Here is a 22,822-nt window from a genome sequence, read left to right as displayed (position 1 = left end):
TAAGATAAACAAATTTGCTGTTTATTTAAATACGTCAAATAGGTAAAGTTCTCAATTAAAATAACTGAAAAATAAAGAAAAAATAAGCCTACTAGTGGAAAAACAGACACCACCTCATGTTTTTCTTCACAAAGCAGAATTTTGTCCATCATTTCTATCTTTGAAATGCAGAGTAAAGCTACACTAAAATAAAACTAGATACATTTTATCAGTATTTTTTTTAGGTTGTTCCAAGCAGCAGCAGCATGTCCCCAAGTGAGACCAACATTTGTTAGACAGCACCAGATGTGAAAATACATATAAACAAAAACGGGTAAAGCAACAGTCTGAAGACCAGTGTCTGAGCATATCTATATTTCCCAGCCCGGTGATCATTTGCTTCCAGATGCAGCTTTAATATGTACTGCAGTTTCAAATGGATTAATAAAACTGACATATGGCTGCTGATTACTTGCCAGTATGTAACGTTTTTTAACAATTATATCTGGCTTGTTCAGGGATTAAATGAAACTTGGTTACAGTTCAGATTTGTCATACAAATTAAAACATCTTTTAATGTTTTAATGTGTACAACATAGTCTGTTGTCAGTTTTATAACTTAAACTGACAACAGACTATGCAAATATTTTGGTGTATTATAAGGGTTAAACAAATAAATTGGAAAATAAATAAAATAAAATTAAAAATTTTAGTTTTTTGCAGTTTATCCTCTTGTATTCCAGGTGGGAGTATTTACACAGCTTATTCATAAGCAAGTTATTCTTCCACACACCCATCATTCTCTCAGAGGTGGCTCTTAGTCCCAAGCTCACATCCTCCCAGAGGGTGCTTGAGGGTTCTTCACTGTATCTTAGCTGTTAAAGCCACGAGTGCTCTGGTGACCATGCACTACGGTCTGTCTGTCTATCTATATCTAATGTTGAAACAGAAATAAATATTACACGCCATTAAAAGCTTCAGAAATATTAGAAACCTACCATTTATTAAGGCATATTAATGAATGACAACTTTGTGTTCTAATTAGGTTAACTGTCTAATCAGCAGAATACTATTTACACAATAACTTTATTTTAAGATCCAATATCCTAAATGAAATGCCAAAAATAACGATTCCAAAAATAAAAAGACAACCTTGAAGTACTTCATGTCAATAATTAAGCTGTACATACAATCCTAATTTACATTTAAAAAATACAGAAATATTTAGATACAAAATGGTCAACAAAACAGTTTTAAAGCAGTGGGGTAAGCTTTGGAATCAATCTTCATAAGGAATGCCGGGAGCAGCCTTTGTAATACCATTCACATCGTATTAGATACATTTAACTCTTAGATACTGAGATTTTCAATCTCACATCTGATCAAAAAGACAATGATAAATAAAACACTTGTATGTATTCATAGAGTCTTCCAAACTCATCCAGCAAATCCCAACAGAAATACATCCTGGTGAAAAGCCATAATAATCTTTCAGCAAATTTTAAGTCAATAAGTGGAAGATAAAACTGAGTTTCTTGTTTATTCAGTTATTATCTGGCACATTACTGTGAGCTTTTACAGCTGCTGGTTGCCACTTTTCAGCTTGTCTGTCCAAAGTTGAGCTAAAGCCTCTGTGTGCTGGAGTGAGCACCCGGGAAACTCCGTTCACTGTTAGTGCCTCACTGTCAATTGGGCAAATGTAGTCTGCAGATTCATCGGGTTTCCTCTTTCTGAGATGACTGAATTGGGTGAAGCCCAGCTTCTTTGGCTGAAGAAACACAAAAGGTACAATATAATATTAATCCATTTTTATATCTGTTATTTTTCTGTAATAACTACATATGGATGTGCTCAAACGGCACTCTTACTTTAACTTTAGCAGTGGTAGTAAGCGGGACATGGCCTGTGGCGTTGCCATACTCTCGTTTCTCCTGCATGGCTTGAGGCCCAACCAGGGCAGCAAAAGCAGTAGCAAGATGACGTCGGAGCAAAGTCTTCTGTGGAGGAATATTTAAAAGCAGCGCCAAAGTCTCAGAACTGAAGCGAGGCTCCAAGATCTATAAAAGAACAAAAAGGACTGATAAAATATTTAGTGTAGTTTGTTATGAAACAGTCTCAAGCCACAAACTACTAAAAAAGGCTTAGAACAGCACAATTCCTCCTCTGAAGCCATTTTCCCCCTTTTGGGCTATTGTTAGGATGAGAAAGTGGGAGACCTAATATGAAATGAATAACTAAAGTCACAATAATTGTATTGTTCCTAAAGATCATGGTATGTGAATGATTGATTTGTCTTGTGGTTTTCTACAGCAGTGAGTTGAAAGTTTCACTTCAAAACCAGAGGTATTTTTGCTTGTTTGGTGTTGTTCCTAAGAATGTCAGCTCAATGTGCTGGATTGTCAACATTAAAAGTTATAGAGCATCTTCCAGTTCTACACAGATAAATTAATGCAAGACTGCTAAGAAATGGAGACATATTCTAAGTGTGCTTTAAAGACGCAAAAGTCAGCAGCACATCTGGAAATAGCACTTATGAATATGCAGTTTATTTACATTTAAACTTATGAATGACACAATTTATCTACTTAGTTACACTTTAATGAGTCTTGTTTATTTTGTGCTGTGAAAAATGAAGGCACAGATGCCTTATGATACTCATGTAAAGGTAGAATATATTTCTCAAAGAGCCACTTTTCTCCACACACATATGAACCTCAAGTGCATCTTATATTTTAATACAAAGGCTTCAGTTAGTTTGGCCACACACACTTTAAAGCTTCAATATCTTTAAGTCTCCTGGGAAAATTGTTTGAAATATTTAGAAATGTGGCTGTGGAAATAGCCAACCATTCTTTCAGTAGAGCAATTGTGAGGTGAGGCACTAATACTGGATGAGGAGGCCTGGTGAAGTGTTTTGTCCAGTAAAGCCTGTGACCCAGTGATTGCAGGGTGAACTCCTACCTGCTTAACTTGCTACCTGATGTTCTTAAAGACCTTGCTTTGTGCATTGGTACAAATAGATGGTGGTACTGAATAAGCTCCAAAATTCCAAAATAACACAAGACTATTCAAAAGTATCTTTTCACTGGAACCAATGGGCTGCACCAAACAACCAGCCCTCCTTTTTCTGGAGCTAATGGGTAGAGCTGAACTAACAACCCCACACCATAATCCCATCTGTAGAAGGCACTACATGTTCCAGTCAGGCAGGTGCAGGTTTTCTGGCTACTTTGACATCCACAGTTGTTGATTAGATTGCCAAATAGATGTAATTTGTAATTCCAGAAAGCAGGTACGGTGTTCACCCCTTGACAGTCTTGTGGGAGTGTGCTTTACACCACCACATCTAATGCCAAGCATTTAGTTGGAAGATATAAAGCTCAGATCCAGCTGCAAAAACAAGTTCATTTCATGAAAAGTGTCTATACACTGTTCTTGAACTAGTTTGAAGGCTAAATGAAGCTCATAGGTCTGTAGCAAGTGACATTGCAGAAAGTTGGCAACCTCTTCTCTGTGACTTTATGTAACCTATAATATTTTGCCTGAGTTGCTGTCATTCCCAATCAGTTCCACTCTGCAATATTACACTTGTAGCCATGGAAGTGACTGAAACAATTGAATGCAACAATGTAGATGGGTGACTCAATACTTTTGGCAATACAGTGTAATAGCATATTTGATTGATTTGATGAACTTGTGACCTGAACTGAAGAAGTGGCTTAATTTGCTAGACAAATAATCAGGTTTATGCAATTTAAATGGTGTAGCACTAACAGTGAGTAGCTATGTTTTATAGTCTTTGATTTATCACCCATAGTATTTAATTTGTCTAAAGGAACCTTAATGTAAAATTTTAAACTTATTTTAAAAACATTTTTAGATAAAAAAAAGGAAAGGTCTTTGATCTTTTCTTTCTTTAAACCCTCTCTTAACCTAATATTATGTTTCATTCTGAAACCAAGTGTAGTCTTTTTGATGTTGTTAGATATGCGAAATAGAAATGAAAATATTTTATTTAATGTAAAACCACAAATAACACACACCAGCTTTTTTTTCTTTTTTTTTTAGCAGTACTTACAATCAGGCCACCATGAACTCCACTCCCCCGAAGATTAGGAGCATACTCAGCAAGATCAACTGCTCTTAGCCACTCCATTACACAGTGGTTTGACCACTGTACCACCTCTGAAGGAGAGGGATGTTTCTGGGAATAAAAGCAAAATGTCATTGAAATAATATTCCATTGAAATAAAAAAATACCTACTGGAATCCTACTGCATAAGAAATATTTAATCATTGCTGATGGATAGCTAAATCAATTGTTTAAAAACAAACATAAAGGCTGAGATTAAGCTCATTTAATCTCTGCTGCCATCCTGTGGAAGACTATGAGATTACAATTTCAGTAAACTAGTAACATCCATGCCTTTAAATAACGGTGAGGCATGACCATATTTGTCATCGTAATACTACCACAAGTATATTTTTAGTTTCAACTTGGTTCTTTTTGTGTTTATCCACCTCTTCGCCTGGCCTGCGTCGAAGACAGTTTGGGTTGAACTTATTGGCATGAAGAACATGAATGGCACATTTAATGCTGAGATGGTGAAGCTGACTGGTGACCTTTAGAGTCAAGAGGTCATTCTGAAATTACAAAAAAATAAAACATTGAATTTGATGAAAAGTTTGTTTTCATACAACAAAAACAGCTTTATTACTTCAAATGTATTAGAAAATTGTGTATTAATTTGATTAAGCCTTACCACTGTGAGATACTGGATCATCCGGCCATCTACTCTGGCCTCATGGAATTGGTCTTTATACTGAGGCAATCCAATATCATCCAGCCAGCCTACAGAGGGACAGAAAATCCCACATAGATATGCTCACTAAGATACAACATTAAAAACATGCTTCATGCAAAAATGTGTTAAGTTGAATTTTCATGATTTGGCAAATGATAATATTTACATTTTCTTATGATATATTACACTGTGTACGATTGTTTGGTTTATGACAGAAGGAACCCTACTTTATCATTGTGGATTTAACTAAAATTGGAACAGTTTGAGACATATTTCCTGCAGATTAACGCTTACGGGTGACCCAGATGTGATCCAGCTCTGACGATTTCTCTGCAACCTTTGAAGTAAAGGCCCTCAAAGCAAGTTGTAGCTTTTTCCTGTGAAGGGGATGTTTCATGCCCATATCCTGAAATCAGAAAGAAAAGTCAAGGTGGGAACAAAAACAATAGTTCTGACATGTTTTACAATATCTGTATGACTCAATATACAAGTGTAAAGATATGTAAAATCTATTTTGTACAAGTGTTACATTTGGCATGCAGTTCTCAAACCTTCTCAAAGTCTTGAGGTGTGGCTGCCAAAAGCGTCTGCCCATTTTCAACCCACTGTCTGGTGAGATTGATGTATTGGCCAAGACCGTGGTCCTCAAGCCAGCCACACACCTGCTCCTTGGTCCATTGACTGAATGGAATATTCAGGTCGCTGACAACAACAAAATTAATAATGAGACAAAATATACAATTTATTAAGGTATTGAAAGTACAGTAGGAAAATGTTGAAACACAAAGTGTTTTACCGTGTGGGGTTAGATTCAGGAGTTCGGGTAAGTCTGGGCCCCGCTGTTGCACGTAAGCCTCCTCTTCTGAACTGACCCGCATCTGGATCTGCAGGCTGGAAGCCGCCAGACTGGGTTCTTCGAAGCCTGTGTGAACAAAAGTGCAAGCTGGCAGGTTAAAATGACTGCAGTTTTGATACTCAAAATAAATACTGACAGACACTTTGCATGTCTTTGTATTGGGATCAACCAAATGTAATTCACAGTGTACTGCTTTACCAGGGCAGGGTACGTCACTCTGTTTTTTTGTTCATTTTTAAATCAGCAGATAATCTGCCGAAGAAATATCAAGTGGTCAGTTAATAATTAGGTCATAACATCAGATTTAAAACTGCAACTGCAATAAAAATAAAATTATAAATGTCGCCTCTTTCGAATTGTTTGGACATCGCTTACTTGTTTTTGTGTCTCTGTACTTACTTTCCCCAGAATCTCTTGAAGCTCCTGTTGTTCTTCATGTATTCAGGAGATCCCACAGCTCGCTGGCCAGGCTGTACCTCACAATGAGCAGGGGAATTCTCACTGGGTGTGCAGTCATGGGCTTTCTCCAACTTTCCTTAAGGGGGTTATAAAAACAACAGTCAGTAACTGAGAACAAAGAGTATGCAGACTTGATTCCTAAAAGCGCTGGTCATTTTAAGGATTCTTTTTTAAAATTTACAGACATGTTTGTATTGTTGAAAAAGTGCTTTACTCAGAATAGCGTCAGGGCGCAGACTAAGCTTCAGTAACTTCCTGCCAAAAACATGCTCTTATTTAATGACATCTGAATAAAGATTATATCTGCTTCCCTGTAGTTAACACAACAGAAAATATCTTGATAATGATGAGTGAGTATGGAGCCAGATATTTTTTTAACATGTTTAATTCATGTGAAAAATGTGTGGTACCCTGACTGTTCACAATGCTTTGTTGAGTTGATAAATACTGGTTACAGATCACAGGGTAAATGTATCAATGTAAAAGTTTTAGGATAATTTACATGGTGATATCTTTATGATAAAGTCTGTTGTCTGTGCCAAAGGTTCAAAGAGATAACAGGGTGTGCCTGGATTTAAACTGGTCAGTCACATCAAGGAAGGGTGGAGCTGGGCTGAATGTGGTTGGTTCAAGAAAGGGAGAGGTTGGGCTGGGTAAGTAACCCTATCCCACGAGCCATCTGCTCTGACAGGAGGTCTGCAATTAGCTGTGATCAAGAGTTCAGTGGTCTTCTGGTCAGAAGAGAGTGGTGTAGCTAAAAAAATTTAATCCTGTCTGCTCTCATGGGAATCTCTAGGCCTCTGAAATACATGATGCCAAAGCATTTTACACTGTTCAACCTACAATATCATGAATGACGGTATAAAATTTATTGTGTGAACTTACTTTGGCATGAGTCTCCATCTTCAACTGGATTTTTATGTCTCTGAATATCTGTATCATCAGTCTCATTTTGTTCCAGGAGAGTAGAATTCATGGGCAAAGTCTGACTTCTATCATCACCCAGACCACCACGGAGAAACTATTTACAAATTTAAAAGATATATACATAAAAAGGAAGAAAATTCTTAATAATTCTTATGCAATTCAATGAGCTCAGATCATTTAGTACAATTACGGCCATGTGAAAAAAGTGTATTTTTCTAAAATTTGGAGATGAAGCTATTTTTCTTGTAAAATGTCTCAGGAATAACACACTCACACATCTATCACCACTCAACTCATGAATATAACATCAGGATTAATCAGAATTTTGAAAGCAATTGACTATTTAAATCTCAGACATTTAGTTTGGTGTGTTCCTGACTTTTAAAGTGAGAATGAATATTAGAAAGGCTCGTGTCAGCCTCTGTCTGAGGCTTTCACGAGGACAGAGGCTGTTGCAGTGGTCCTTTCACGAGGACCACTGCAACAGCTCTTAAGTCTGGTAAGAGATTTGAAAACACTTCTAAAGAATTTGAAATCAGTGATGACAATGTACAGAACACAGTCAAGTAGACGACACTAAACATAATTGCTACATCTCCAAGTTTGGGCCAGTGTCTTAGTAATTTTCAACCATGTGCATGCAACAAAATAAATATTCAAAAACCCTAAATATTCATAATGAGACCAACAGGAGGCACTTGCTACCTTTGAATCAAATGTGCATGTCTGTTGAATAAAATAAGGGATGGTAAATACCTCTCTAACACTATAAATACCTTGGGTGAATGTCTGTTTGTTATGTCATTCAAGCTACTTGATAAAATCTGTAGCTCCGTTCTGTAAAAAACAAAAAAGACAAAACACACTCAGAAATATTCCAATAAGAGATGCAAAATTCATTATGATAAAAAAGTATTTTACTACCTGGAATCGCAATCTGTCTGGATTGATGCTTGCTGAGAAGACGAACTATTTGTTGAAACCTGTTGTGGGTCAAAAAATTACAATACACAGAATTTGCATGGACCGTTTCGATTTGTATTTTTTACGCTAACTTTAAAACCAGCTAGATTTATTTAAACACACCTCAGACTTCACATCATCAGATTTTGTACTAGTAGAGTCAACAGTCTTGGTCAGGATCTGGTCTCCTTCCTCACTGCTACTTGAAGCAGTCCGACCATTTGACAATGAACTGACAGCAGATGGAGCTGCGACAAGTTATGGAAAGATTATACATTATACATCATAAGGGTAAAAATTCAGTCACTCATATAGAAGGGTAAATAATCCCAATACCTTGTCTTGAGATGAGAGTTACATCTCTGAACTGTCTGCACTGATTCAGGAGCAGAGTGAGCTCTTCAATCTGTCTGTCCTGCAGAAAACACAGCAGTGGAGCTTTAAAGTCAACATAACCCTATTAAGATATTCATTAAAAGTTAAGAAGCATGACCACCCGCTGCTGGTTTTACTCGGCTGGTGGCTGATACGCCCACAGACATTACCCTTCCACCATATGGCCTTTACATCAAAGTAAAGGACAGGGAGGGAACAAACCTAGACCTCACTGGAAACTGTATTTTGTAGCAAACAGCTGCAAGGAGTGTGTTTGTTTTGAAGTGGTGCCCATGCCTGGTTTTGCCATAGTTATCTTAATGCAGCTCACTCCAAAATTAAACTTGGCAGAGCAAAGCCTGCTTAATTGTGGCTAGTCTGAAAAGGCTCGTTTCAGGATGTGGGGGTGTGCGTGTGTGTGTGCAGGTCCTCACTAGTGTGCTACACGCAAGTCTGTCTGCAAGTGCTTAAAGTGCAAAATACTCTGGGCGAAAGAACACAAAAGATCCTCTGTGCAAAACGTAAATGGTCAGAGGGTGGCACCTCTAGGAAATAACAGGACCTAATAGCTGATACTTTCCTTAAAAATGACTGTGTTCCCACATACAGAGCAGTTGAATAAGTTAGGGTGTAATGAAATGTTTTTCCACAATAAAATAATTTTAAAAAGTTGATTTAATTTTTTTTTTTACAGCTTACCTTTTCTTCATTGGTAGCAACCAGTGATTTCATTCCACTGCGAAGCCTTTGGAGTTCTTGATCTAAGTCACAAAAAAGTTACATAGTTTATTAATCTATTTTGGCTCCCGTTTATTCAGGACTACATCAGCATTTCTAGTAAACGATAATAACTATGAGTCAAGATCTCAGAAGCAGACAATTTTTGACAAAAAGGATGGTGTTTCTTTAGAAACACATAAAGACTGAAGTAGTAATTTAAGCAAACTTTTGATGATTTTCAAAGCAGTCTTTTAAAGCAAAACGAAATAAAAAAAGATAATTAAGAAAAAACACTCTAGAGAAAAAGCAGTCAATCTACAGTTAGTAGTAGACAAGTCCCAAGAGATTTTATTGAGTGCTCCATAAGCTTACATTTGGTGCTTAGTCTTTTCCTGTACATCTCCTCTGAGAGATAGACACACAACCCCCAAAAACACAATTTATATATGGTCAAGCCAAAATGTTTCCATAGCTGTTACTGAATGCAAAAGGACAGTCGATAATTGTCTTCATCTAATTATACGTATGTATTTGTAGCATTTCACTGGCAGGTTGTTGAAGGCTTGAAGTTGCACAAATTGTTTGCTTACCTCTCTCTGAGATCTCTGTCGTCAGAGGAAGTCTAGCCAGCAACTGAGTGTGCAAGCTCTCAATTTCTGCATTCTTTGTGAAGAGAAGTTGCTGAAGGTTGCTGATCTCTGCCTGAGGGTGACACACAAGGAAGAATTTTAGCAGAAAGAAAACATAGGTCTATTCACTGTTTACAAAAGGTTCACATACAAAAGCTTACACTCAATAAAGACTAGACACATGTATGCATTTCAAATCTCCTCAAAAGTTGCTATGTATGAAACACCCCAAACAAAAAATGGAGAAGTTATTTTCTCTGAGTTCTAAAGCACCAAATGTTGAACCACCACTCTCCACAATTTAGTTTGTTTTAAAGGAAGTTACATAAGGAGGACACAGATGAAAAAGATTTGTTCAGGCTGAACTGTGTCACCATCTTTGGAATAAAGTTAAATGTGACAAGTATGATAATTTAAGTCACAAGGTATGGCTATTATACTGGCAAGTAATCAGTTTTGTAATGCAGTTGGATAATTAAAAGTTATGTCTTAACACAAAAAGTCTAACAGAATTCATACAACCTAAATCTAAGGAGACCATTTCTATAAGATTGACTGTTTGAACTTCCTTTCAGCTGTTCATGCAAAGTAAACTCTAGCTTCAGTCAGTTTTTTTAAATCTTTCACATAGTTTCAAACCCTGTGCTCTATCTACTTCTCAACAGCATAGTAATCGTGGCATACTGCTCTTTAACAAAATTCTTGTGGCCAGTCTGTCTGATGACATCAAAGCGACAACAAATGTGGTCCCCAGTTCCCAAAAACCTAGACAGAATGCAGCAAAATCTATAAAAATGACACATCTAGACCACTGTCACAGTAGATGTTAAGTAGATGTTAATTTGCAAAAGATGGTTTCTGAACTCCACAGGTTCTTATCACTACAGATGACTGTTTCCTTTGTATTTTTTTATGTACTATATTTTAAAAGCTGTGCACTTGTTTTTCTAACTGAAGAGAAAAAAATGCAGAAGAATGTCTATAATAAAGTCATATAAGAAAACATAAAGACAGTACTTAAATAGACTAAGCTGTTATTAATTCTATTTATATTGAATAAAAAATATGCCATACCCATAACCGCCTAAAAAAGAGGGAACACATGCACAAGAGAATGACTCACTTAGCTGGCTGAAACATCAAACTGGACTGCATTCAGGAAAGTTGAGCGGACAATTAACAGTGGAATTTGGGCACTTATGGTGCAACGCAATGTCAACACAGAGATATTTTACCTTGGTTGCCTTGAGCTTCTTTTCATATTGTAACTTCTGGTCCTCCAGATACTCTACTTTGTCCTTGAGAATCCTGAGCTCTTTTAGCAAAACCTAAACAGGAACATTTGGAAAACTTAGCAGGCTTACAATCCAGTTACTTTCATAAAGACGCTTACTCTAATAATTTCATACAGCACACAATCTTTAATGACTGAAAATTTTTAATATGTCACATTATTCCATAATCCAAAATGTATTTGTTGTGTTTGTTCAGCTATATTTAGCACTGCTTAATATAGGCTAATTGCAGTAGGTGAATGTTTCAATTCCATCTGATGCTCAACACAATAAAGTAAGACAACCCATGCTGTGCACAACATTGGAAGCCATGCAGGTGAACTATGCCTACTCTTTCTCCTCCGCAGTGGCACAGCTGCTCTGCCTCTGAGCTACCCTCTCCCAGGTTCCCCAAAGGTCTGTCTGGAGTCTCCTCTAGCTTCTGCATACACCCCGAGGGTCCATCACAGGACACCGTGAAGTTTTTGCCTCGGCCCTCAGGGGACTCAGTGGGGCCCACCACTGGAAATCTGCTGTCAGCCGAAATCTCCAAGGCCTTTTTCTCCTGGATCTTGCTATTGATCTCCTTCTGAAATTGACACATCTGCTCCTGCAGTTCACTAATGAAATTCACTACAGTCTGACAGAGTGGGGAAGAAAAACATTGAGAAGGACATGTTTAGAGAGAGAGAAAGAAACTATATGCAGGATTTGTGCATATTGCGGATTTAAAAAGTCTACGCCCATGTTAAATGCCAGGTATTTATGATAAGACAAAAATATAAAACAAAAACAAAATAAATAATTTATAAACCTTTCCAGCATGCATCTGATATGTATGCTGTGCAAACCAACTGAAAAATAAATAAATCTGTTAGTATGAAAAACTCTGAGAAAAAGGCATGCATCACCTTTTTTGCATATATGTGCACAAAATTCTATTAAACCACCTCTTTAATTTTATTTCAGTAGTCTGTCTTTGTTAGTTGAAGTCTGTGCATGTCCCATATGACTTGGCACTGCTTGCCTACTCTGTCTTGCCAAAATCATCTAAATCTTTTAGGACATCTGACAGATTTGTGGGGCTGTGGATAAAACTGTGGTTGTTCACAGTTCCTAAAATCTGTAAGAAGTCAAACTGATTTTGACAATCAGATGATCCACAAACATTTTCCAGACAGATTTAGGTCTGACCTCATATTCAACCTGAACAATTTTGAAAAAAGAAAAGGAAAAAAACTGCTGATATGCTCTATGTTTTGGGTTAAAACTGGCTGGTATTAAGAACTCATCCACTTTAAGAAGGCTTACATTCGAAGAAAAGTATCCCCATCATTCATTATTTGCACCACCATTACCTAACTGCCTTTCACAGGAGGTGTGGTCTTCATTTAGTGATATACAGTATTGTTCTTTACCAAAAATACAGAATATATATTACTTTAAAAGTAGACAAGTTCTTAATTTATTTTATTGGTTATTGGTTTTCGTACCTCAAAGGCTAACTTATTAACAGGAGTATGTATTTCATTTTCTGTATTCATGTGAAGTATTTTTTTTTATTTTTCATTGTTTTATATTATCTATAAAATCACTGAATTCCAGGTTTCTGGTAATGAATGTATCTTCATATGGCTACATTTGAAATTAGGGCTGTTGTAAACTAATATTTTAGTGATCGAGTAATCTATACATTATTATTATGGTTAATCGATTAATGGGATAAAAAAATGTATAAAACAACATATTGATAAATTTGGTGTAACACCGGTGTTACTATCGGTGAGGAAATAGACCAGGGGGCAGACGAACGTAAGTCCAGGGACCGGTAGACCAGGGACGAAAGTAAGAACAGGGAGGAACAATACGGGATATTTACGGCACCTTCATTAGTCACACTCAGAAACTCATCTACCAGCCATGTACTGCCACGATGATTTCCGCCACCCGTTTGTTGAGACTGGGATGATATGAAATTTATTGTGCGGTTAGTCCATAAAGTTACACTTACACTGTAAGCATACAGTGTAAGCATACAGGCTTACACTCAAGCCGCCGTGTTAAGTCTATCCGCTTACCTGTATAAATACTCCTGCAGCGCTCTTCCCACCATTCGCTCTGAACAAGCAGCTCCCGGAGGAAAAAGGCTGCTGTACTCCAGGCATTGCGCCAGTCATTTTAAGGATGCTTATTGGTCCCCCAAAAATGATGAAAACTCGGGCATTATCATCAATCAATAAAATCCCCACGGGCCGAACTTGAAAATTGGACGTTATGCTGCTAACACTTAGCATTCGTCAACAACTCAGAGGCGGAAGTCAGAGCTACGATCAACGCAAATAATGTCTCGGCAGGAACACGGTGCGCTAAATAATAAAACATAAATTAACGAAGCTTCGAGGCAGGTAAATTTTCCTCGAAGAATTTTAATAATCGAGGTACTCAAATCATTCGAGGAATCGTTTCAGCCCTATTTGAAATTAGTATTTAAAGGGACACCGACTGGTACCGTTAATCTTACTGAGCCAACACTGGTTTGTCCAAAATATATTTTATGTAGTTTTTACAAACATGGAACAAAAAAGTTCCATGTTTTTCATATTAACAGACATCAATACATTTTCAAGGTGATTTCTACCCATGTTCCCCCAGACAGTGTGTAAACAGCACACATGCTATGCCTGGACAGTGTACAGAGGAAGTCTTACTTGGGGTTCAGTACAACGGATATGACAAATGATATGGAAGGCCTCCATGGCTAATTTTAACCATAAGCTTGTTGGCTCCAGGACCAAGTGCCCTGCGCGTGTCTATGTGTGTACATGCAAACAAGCATATGTGAGGACATAATGTTTAGATAACAAAGGCAGCATGCGGGGGACAACTGTAGTGATAAAAGCAGTTTCTTTGATCTCCTTTAGTCAAAGCAGGTGTTAAAAATTGAATGGGTGTGATGTTTTGGACCTACAAATGCAAACCTCCAGAAATATTAACTGTATTCAGATGATTCCAAGAAAATTTTATGAAAAATATTTTTTTAAACTGAGAATTTCTTTCAATAACTAAGGGCTCACATATTTGGCCATCATGACAGCTCCCTTGGGTTTGAACTCCTTTAAACTGAGAACAAAAAGATCCTTTGAGCAGTGTTTGGACAGTAATTACATACATTACAGTATCCTGTCTGGTAAAAGTTCTGATTTCCGTTCCTATAATTCATGTAGTCTCTAAATGCCCAGGAAGTCTGTTGGTATAAATGATCTGGATATACTAAAAAAAAATGTTTTAAGTCCCATTTACTTTTTTTTCCCCCAGGTACAATGAAGTCAGTATTTGGGTGAATGATTTGTTTCCACAGATCCTATAAGGGTTTATGGGCTTCCTTAAAGTCAACATTCAAAAAGCGGATTATTATATTTACCCTTGTCATTACTGCCAGAGTTACGTTTAAATTTCCTCTTAAATTTCCGGTATCTTCACTAAATCAAACTATAAAAGGTGATTTGGAAACGAGACTTTTATGGTGTCAAAAATCAGGTAATTGTTCACTTTGGAAACTATGACAAAGCAACTGTGAATTAAGTGATTGTTCTCTGCACACCGGTTTTTTAACTGACAGACACTGAGTTTAAGACAATATAATAAACCCAAAATTATCTATATAATGTACCTGAGGTGTTCCTGACCCAGTGAGAAGTCTCACCTCAGCTTTGTGCTGCCTCTCTGCCCCATGAACCTGCGTTCCCTCCATGTCTGCCAGCTTCAGTTTCAGATAAGAGACCTCCCCCATAAGATTCAGCTTCTGTTTCTCCAGTGACGTCCTATGCACGAGTTCCTGTCATCAACAACACACAGCAAGAGTGTGAAAAACACAGGCAGACGCAACCCTATGCATTAAACCCCCAATTTTAAACGAGTTAAAGCACTTGCTCTACAAACACAACATGAAGTGTGAGGCACAGCAAGTTACCAGCTCTGTAATGACTGTTCCTCCACACAAACCACACTGGTTTCTGAAGCTGTTTGGGTGGCTAAATATACACAACCCATGACCACTATTTATAATGTGTATTTCGCAGCTCTCTCAAAGTACATAGCAGAGAGAAGGGAGGGGGTGAGACCAAGAAAAAGCATGCAAAATATTCATTGACAGAATATCAAAATAACTTTGACAGGTGCATTTCCCTGTCCTCTGTATAAAAATGACCTCCTGTCAAACCCAATGCTGTGGGAGATTACAGTTTAATAGCTCTGTGATATCTTTCCTCAAAGGCTGTTAGTCATCAGAGTTAAACCAGAACTTAAGGGTAGATGTACTTCTTACTTGGCTAATGTCAAGCAGGTGCTGAACATCCAGAAAAGAGCAGAAAACAGTGACAGTAGCCCCAGTAAACATTTAAAGTGTAGGATTTTTGAAAGTATCTGAACTTCTTCTACACAGCACATGGAAAGTATTTTAATTCTGTCACCAGGAAGAGATTTAGGGCTCAGGTCCAAAGCCTCATAATGACCACATCTCCAAGAAACTGGCTGCCCGTTTCATAATGTGCAAGCTTGCTAAATAAGTCTTAGAAGAAAAAGACACAGTTTTAAATACGTTTTTGACCTATTTAGATTTTTTCACTCCGGCCTTCAACAAAGATTTTACAAGAGTTGCAACATAAGAAGGAAAGTTAATACCTGGTTTATCCAGTGTCTGTCAGTATTTCCTTCATGCAAACAATGTGTCGGAGTTCAAGTTGGACAAGGTTTCACATATCCAGTTCATCCAGTGGACTCTAACAAACTATCTCAAATCTAAAGCAAAAGAGCCGAGTGCCAGCAAAGCACATCCAGCTCTTACAGGAGCACCACTTCGCTCTTTTTCCCTCCCATCTCTCCACCTTTTTTACAGCTGTTTCTCTCCTCGTCGTTTGTTCTCTTCTCCCTCCCTCTGTTTTTCCTTCCTGTCTCTCTTTCTCTCCAGAAGCCTGCATGTGAGCAGTCATGGTTATTAACAGTTAGGGGAGTGGCTTGCTATGCAGTTAATCTCCTGCCCAGACAGACTAGTTTGGCCTTGCATAAACCAGACAGGAACCCAGAGTGAGAAACTGTTTGGGAAAATGTTTGAGTGTCATAATTTGTTTTTTTGCCAAAGTAATTCAAAGCTATCTTTTCCAGAATCCAAGAAATGAATTTCTGAAGAGGAAGTTCTTCCTGGTTGCAGCTTATGAAAAACACGTCAAAGTGCAGAAATGTCACGTTTTATAAGAGATTAACCGTCTTAGTACCCTGTATATTTTTATGGGAACAACAAGTTAATTGAATTACTGTTGCAGTCATTATGAGGCTTTCCAGACTTTGGTTCAGATTCACACAAATTGTTTTGTGCTAATATTGTCTGAACAAAGCACATAGTTCAAAGTCTAGTAGAGGCAACTACCTGCTGTAGCATCTCTTCTGTACTGTTGAGTTTGTGTTGATGCTCCACCAAAGAACTTTCCAAATCATGGATCTTCACCCCTTGAGCCTCCACCTGGTCTGTCAGCACACTCACCTATGAGGGGTTTTGTATGTCAAAAGATGATTTAGAACATGATAAATAGGTTCTCAAAATAAACTGATGGTAACGTTCTTAAAATTTCCACATATATGAGATATGATAGAAAAAGTTCAATTAGGAAATGTCTGTGATTCTAAATAAAGAAACAATTACAGGAATCTCAGCAACACATAAAGGTAAATATACTTGGCACTAAAAGTAAGAAAATTTCAGTATATTTTATGAAATCTGTAGGTTGAGCAGCATCATTCAGTATGTTTTGCCAGTGAAAGCCTACTCCCAATACTAAGAGCTTACTCTGAATGACTCTCCTTTTGTCTAAGTACAATTAATTTATAAACCAGTTTGTCATGTAGAAGTCACAACATGCTAAACAGAGGAAGGCAAACACTGTGGAAGACGGGAACAATCAAAAGCAAAAATATATATAAGCACATATATCTTAGAAAACAGGGGACAGGATAAAGCCTTAACTAATTGAAAGGTGGCAAAGAAAAATATTTTTGATGCTTAAAAGATTTAACTAACTCACAGTCATGCAAAGAAAAATGTCATTTATTGCACAACTTAGAATAGATCAGAATAGAAAATTCTGTCTAATTCATTGGTCTTAAAACTTAGTCCGCAGCACTGATTTCTGACCAGATGATCTCAGATTATGAGAAGGGATATGAACCAAATGGCGTAATTTATTGGATTGTATATGATAGAAGTTTAAAGAAACGAGAAATATTGGCTGTTACACAACCTTTTTTATTTAACAAGTAGAGGCGTCAATAGTAAGCAAAAGAAATGTACACAACCGACATAGCTTTGCAGCTCCTCTTTTTGCTGCACAACAACTTGAACACAAATTGCTGTGGGATGGCCTTCTTCAACAAACTGTTATCACATGTTTGTGTTGATCACTCTGACATGAACAGTTCCCTCAAGTTCAGTTTCTAATTGTGGATAAATCAAAAGATGGCGAGCCTTCTTTTTTTATTAGTATTTGGCAAGTACTTCATTGGTAAGAAGTAATTACTCAACTCTGCTACTCAACCCACAAATGAGTTTTCAAGCAAATGTGGAGCTGTTTAAGGAAAAAACTGAACATGCTTTTACAAGAAAGAAAGAATTAACCAGAAACAAATTATCTTACTGTTTGTGCTAAATCTATATACAAGTGCACAGAATCTACCCGACATATGGGCACATAATCAGGTGCTAGTGTACTTGTGATGTTGTGTTTTGATGCTGAGAGGCTAAAACTGATTTTAAATAGCTCAGCTTTGCGTCAACAGAACACCAACTGTTGAAGCAAACATTTCTAAAGAATTTATTTTCTTTCTCTGAGGCCTAATGAATGATAAAAGGCACCTGCTCTAAACTTACTCTGACACACAAACACGCCTACATGCAACAGGTCACATAATGGTTCGAGCCTAAGCCTGTCTACAAAGCACTTGCTCAGCCGCCCGGAGTGCTACACACACCTACAGGTATAAGAAAACACATCAGTCAAAACAAGAGATTGTGGTGTCATAATAGCACCAAACCCACTGTGTTACTGTTGCTTCACCTGGGCATTGAAGCAGAAACTTGTGCAACATTTACAACACAATGCTGCCATACATCTTTGTTCTTTCACCCTCTTTTCCCCATCTCTACCTTGAAGTAGAAACTTGTGCAACATTTACAACACAATACTGCCATACATCTTTGTTCTTTCACCCTCTTTTTCCCCATCTCTACCTTGTCTCGGTATTGAGATACAACCAAAGGTTAGAATCAATTCCCAGGTAATTCACTTCAGATGCCCAGGGGAAAAAATCAGTGTTGGAAACATTCTAGTATTTCTAAGCAATCTTAGTTGTCCTTTTCGTATTTTCCAAGACCAATGCAAGAGTGTCATACCTGCAGAATTAGTGACTCTTTGTCTCCCTCCAGACGTGATAACCTCTCTTGATAGGACTCACTGCTGTTGTTTAAGGTGAGGTTTGCCTGTTGAACAGAAATAATTGATCAATCTTTGAATACTCACAAAATAGAACAGTTTCTCGGTGGAAATTAGCGTTTCGTTTTTATTATTATTTACAGCCTTTAAGCACTGAAATCTTAAACCTCTTAGAGTGCCACAACTGTGTGGAGATTGTAAGAGGTTTACAAATCCTAATCCAGCATTAAAAGTCGTGTTTCACATTTTATGCCAGTTACATAGTTTAGAGGGGAGTTCTGTATTAGGTCAGTGTTGCCTGTATACTCAGTGTATTTCACAGTCATTGAAGTGCAAAGCATAGGAATAGAACCCATATTTCCTAATTATCATTTGAATAATAAAAAAAAAGATTGAATTGAACTGAACTTCAGAACTTCTAGAAGAAAACATTGTATTTCAGAATTAATTGTTAAGCTTTTGTGGTTTGTGCTGCGAAGAATTGCAACATACCTTTTCAAATATGTAAAAGTCTGACATTCCAAAATTAATGTTTAAATAGACTATTAGCTTTATAGTAAAAGCAGCTACAATTTCAAAACTTTTCAAATTATGCAGTAAATCCAGTTAGAAAAGTATTCATAACTAAATATTGAATCTAAATCTGAATTTTTGTGGCCCATAAAAGAAGGTGAATGAGCCTTGAAGGTTCATACTTCTTACATTTGCAACTTGCATGTCTCATCAGAAACTCAGTTTCACTTTTGAGCACCAGTGTTCTCAATCCTATTTTTCCTCCTATTTTATTTCTCCTACTTGTTTTCTTTATATATGTGAAATGTACATTATTGAATTACTCTGGGAATATTTGCAAAAACATTTGTTTTTGCCCACTTTAATGTTTCAAATCATGAACTATATTTTAGTGCGAGATAAAAATACATGAGTAAATACAAAATTAAGTTTTCAAATTACAATTTCAAATCATGGTACTGGATATTGATAGATCTTTAGAACTTTTATAATTAAGAAATCACTTAACTAGTATCTGACAATAAACTGCAAAAAAAAAAAAAAAACAGCGTACTTGAGGGAAAATAATAGGGGTCAAGTTTATTTTTTCACTGTGTGCATGAGGTGGGTAAGATAATCATTTGTAAACACAAGCTGATTTGTTGCAGTAAGCAAGTGTGTTGCCAAATGCCAACTAATCAGGGTCATTCTCAAAAGATTTCCATATGACTCTGGACGAGTTCATTGTACAGCTATGAACATCACTGAATTACATTTACACAAAGATGGGGGCAAGCTACATAGTAGCCAAAGCTGCCCTGTGCACATAAAAGAGGCTGCCATGTACAGGTGCCACAGGGCACCACCATCATTAGGCAAGGAGGGTCAAGTGTCTAGTCAAAGGACACAACCACTCGTACAGATGGAGCTTTCTATTCAGAGCTCATTTTCTATTAATCGAATTAGCACTGAATATTAAAACCTAGTAGAAACCAATAGAAGTGGTCTCATACATAACCAAATGGCAGATATTTATTAAAAGATACTTTATAGATTAAGGTGAAATGTCTCACACATTGTACTATCCTCCTTTAATTCAGTTCAAACAACTTAAAAATTCTGAAAAATAAACAAGACAACTACCTTAAGATAGAAAGCTTGGGATGTCAAGCAACAAGAGAAATTTTCTTCAAAAGTTATGACAACGCAAAACTGTTATTATGAAGCAACACTTCATGTTTGAAAGAAGAGAGTCTTCCACTGAAATACTGACTGTGGGAACTATAAAGATACAACTAAAAAGCAAAAACAGAAAGCTTAATCAAAAAATGTAGGAAAGAGTTGCACAACTATGTTGAACGAAGGTATGAAGAGTAGACATAAAAGTAGTTAATGTCTTACCTTTCTGAGCCAAGTGAAATGTTTGTAGAAATCAATATGATTCTCCATTCTGCAGACCCATTGTAGTTGAGATCTTACATTTGATGTCTAACAGAACTGAATATATGCTATGAAGCACCAACACATAATCAAAACAATGGCTTTTAACTGCACTGCATGCTCTCCTTCTTTTACTACAACCCAGTGCTGCAAGGAGCGTGCAGGAAGGATCTAGGTCTGTGTGGTTTGGAGCCCAGACTGCCTCAGACTTTTAGAGCTGAACTGAATAAGTCAAACTATGCCAGTTGGCTTTATGTTACCTCCTGCCCCCCATCCCCCACGCCCTCTTTTATTTTTTTTCTATCTACTTTCAACTGCCCTTTTTTTCTTTCTTGCTGCATATTTGAGCTCCATGTGATTAATGATTTTCTCAACTATTTCTGTCCTAAACCTTTCCCTTTTCTCTTCTTGTTGTTCTTGTCTCTCCTAAGTTTGTTCTTGCAGCACCCCTCAAGCAACCTAAGTTCTGTGGGGCTTTCTAAATGGGGAATATAGGAGAGGAAACTTTTTTCCACCATATGCTTCTCAGATGTGGTGAGGGGCAAGAAGTCAGTAAAGGCTTTACAGAAGGGGAGGAGGCAGAGGAGAAGAGTGGAAGTGAGCATTATGTTTACAATATCACATCTAAACAAGCGCAAATACTTTAGGTGTCTTATGTGAACCAATTAAAACACTCTTTCTGAAAGGAAAAGACGAAAAGAATAAGAGATAAAATGTTAAAGGGAAATAAAACGACTTGCACTCCAAACAGAAGCTCTGGATCTCATTACAATTCGGTTTAGTCCCATTCACTATATCCTCCTGCAGGTTCACTTCTTAGCAGGCCAGAAAACAGTCCCCCAGATGTTGCTAAACAGGATCACAGACCAACAGTGAAGCAAAAAATAAAAAAAATCTGATCCTAGAAGTAATTCTTGCCAGGCCCCAGCAAAACTTCTAAATTCAATGACCAAACCCTTCAACATTAGAAGACAAAGTTCTGTGGATATCTGCATGCCCATTTTTCACAGTTCTATTATATTTGCTTAATGTGTGCAAAAATTGCCACTACAAGTGAAAACTTACTTACCTCATCTCTTTGCAGCCATTTTAATATAACATTTGCTGTGTCTGTAGACATTTGTTTACTGAGAGCACCCTGCTTTTCCTCACTCCTCTGGTCCTCCAGCACAGCCCTGAGGACCTCCATCAGCTCAAGTGCCACAAAAGCAGGGTCCCCGGGCGTGGGGAGGGGCAACTCTGGGTCAACATCTGAAGATTTGTAACCTTGGTCACACGACTGCATCGGAGGACTGAAAACACCTTCATACATTTTGCCTAGAGAATAAAACAGAGGAAACCACAAATATAGGAATTTGCATTTACCTCAAATATTGTGGTTATTTCAACCTTTATGCATTTTTGCAGCAGTTCTGAGTTGACTAGAAACAAAAAAGCATGACTTGCAGGGAAAGGAAAAGGATTTTCAGTTATGCCCCCTTGTGGGCAGAATAATGACCCGCTGCTGTGTGTAGAATGTAAATAGTATCAAACTTTAGTTGTGGCTTTTCAAATCCACAAATTAGGAAAAAAAAGTACTTTTCATGTAGTGCCTTTTCAAACTAAAGCAAAAGGTAGAGTAGCATAATCATTACATGAAATGAGAATCTGGAGAAACAATAAATGTCAACGTTTAGGTATTTGATGGTAAAATTATTGGTTGCTTTGTTTAATTATTAGCTTTTTCCTGTCCTTTTAAGTTGTCTCTAAATGTGATAATGACTAGGTTGTCACCTCTGATTGTAGATCTTGGAGCCATGACTCCATGCTACAACACTGCTGTTGTTGCAGCATGAGCCGTAAGCAAAATGTATCACCAATGTTAGAAAAGAATAGACGTAAAATGTTAGAAGTATGTTAAAGCTCACGTTGTTCTGTGAGAATTGTACAAGAAACAACAGAAGCTCGAGTTAAATTACTGAGAGAAATAAGGTCAATTATATACAGTGTGAATGAGCAGGAAACATAAAACAATCCTTCCTTACCATGGTAATTTGTCATTAAATACACATGTAAAGTGGTCATAAGCAAAATCTGTTGGCTGCTGGCGGTCTTATGAAAGCCTAACATTAAAAACTGGGCAGTCTCTTGAGACTTTGATGATGAAACACAGACTCTTACCAGCTATAATGTCATCCATTTGCTCCAAGGCAGCTTTTAACATGTGGCTGGCATGTGTCTCCATGGAAACTCTTAAAGCAGGACAGATAGATACTCCTTCGCATGTGTAAAGCAGAGTGGAAGTTGATAGAATGATGGAAAAGATGTTCTTCTGAAGGGCAGGACTGCAGAGTGTGTTCAAGTGCACAGCAAAGCTCTAACAGCTATCCTGACATTTTTGTGACTCTGAAAGTAAATAACCTCCAGAGTGTGGCTTTTGGGTTTA

At 37.3% G+C, this 22,822-nt stretch overlaps 1 protein-coding gene across 7 annotated transcripts; it reads right to left on the bottom strand.

The window, feature by feature from the left end:
• Window positions 1–947: 947 nt before the first annotated feature.
• Window positions 948–22,680, bottom strand: ppfibp2a (PPFIA binding protein 2a). 7 transcript variants are annotated; one of them, XM_028014040.1, is made up of 23 exons: window positions 22,558–22,680; window positions 21,467–21,714; window positions 18,426–18,512; window positions 16,410–16,523; window positions 14,658–14,822; window positions 11,340–11,627; window positions 10,949–11,041; window positions 9,675–9,786; window positions 9,064–9,125; window positions 8,326–8,404; window positions 8,113–8,237; window positions 7,951–8,009; window positions 7,803–7,863; window positions 6,985–7,120; window positions 6,040–6,175; window positions 5,581–5,706; window positions 5,336–5,486; window positions 5,079–5,190; window positions 4,743–4,831; window positions 4,501–4,623; window positions 4,058–4,183; window positions 1,848–2,036; window positions 948–1,747 (listed from the first exon to the last, which is right to left on the bottom strand). In XM_028014040.1, the coding sequence occupies exons 1-23, from the start codon at window positions 22,619–22,621 to the stop codon at window positions 1,523–1,525; spliced, it is 2,970 nt and encodes a 989-aa protein (XP_027869841.1). In that variant the 5' UTR covers window positions 22,622–22,680; the 3' UTR covers window positions 948–1,522. The 7 variants fall into 7 exon arrangements, with proteins under 7 accessions (XP_027869841.1, XP_027869842.1, XP_027869844.1 ...); XM_028014041.1 differs by having other exon boundaries at window positions 14,691–14,822; XM_028014043.1 differs by lacking the exon at window positions 11,340–11,627 and having other exon boundaries at window positions 14,691–14,822; window positions 22,558–22,679.
• Window positions 22,681–22,822: the final 142 nt, after the last annotated feature.

The sequence above is a fragment of the Xiphophorus couchianus genome, chromosome 4 (assembly GCF_001444195.1).
Source record: "Xiphophorus couchianus chromosome 4, X_couchianus-1.0, whole genome shotgun sequence".
Classification (NCBI taxonomy): Eukaryota; Metazoa; Chordata; class Actinopteri; order Cyprinodontiformes; family Poeciliidae; genus Xiphophorus; species Xiphophorus couchianus.
The sequence above is the reverse complement of the archived record's forward strand: the minus strand, read 5'-3'. Positions and strand labels throughout refer to the sequence as shown.

Excerpts from the sequence above, each read along its gene's own strand:
- ppfibp2a (XM_028014040.1), bottom strand. The coding sequence starts at position 22,621 with ATGGAGACACATGCCAGCCACATGTTAAAAGCTGCCTTGGAGCAAATG. Across the intron at positions 5,191-5,335 it reads CACCTCAAGACTTTGAGAAG|GATATGGGCATGAAACATCC; the intron begins GTTTGAGAACTG and ends TTCTGATTTCAG. Across the intron at positions 4,184-4,500 it reads GACGCAGGCCAGGCGAAGAG|AAACATCCCTCTCCTTCAGA; the intron begins GTGGATAAACAC and ends TTTTATTCCCAG.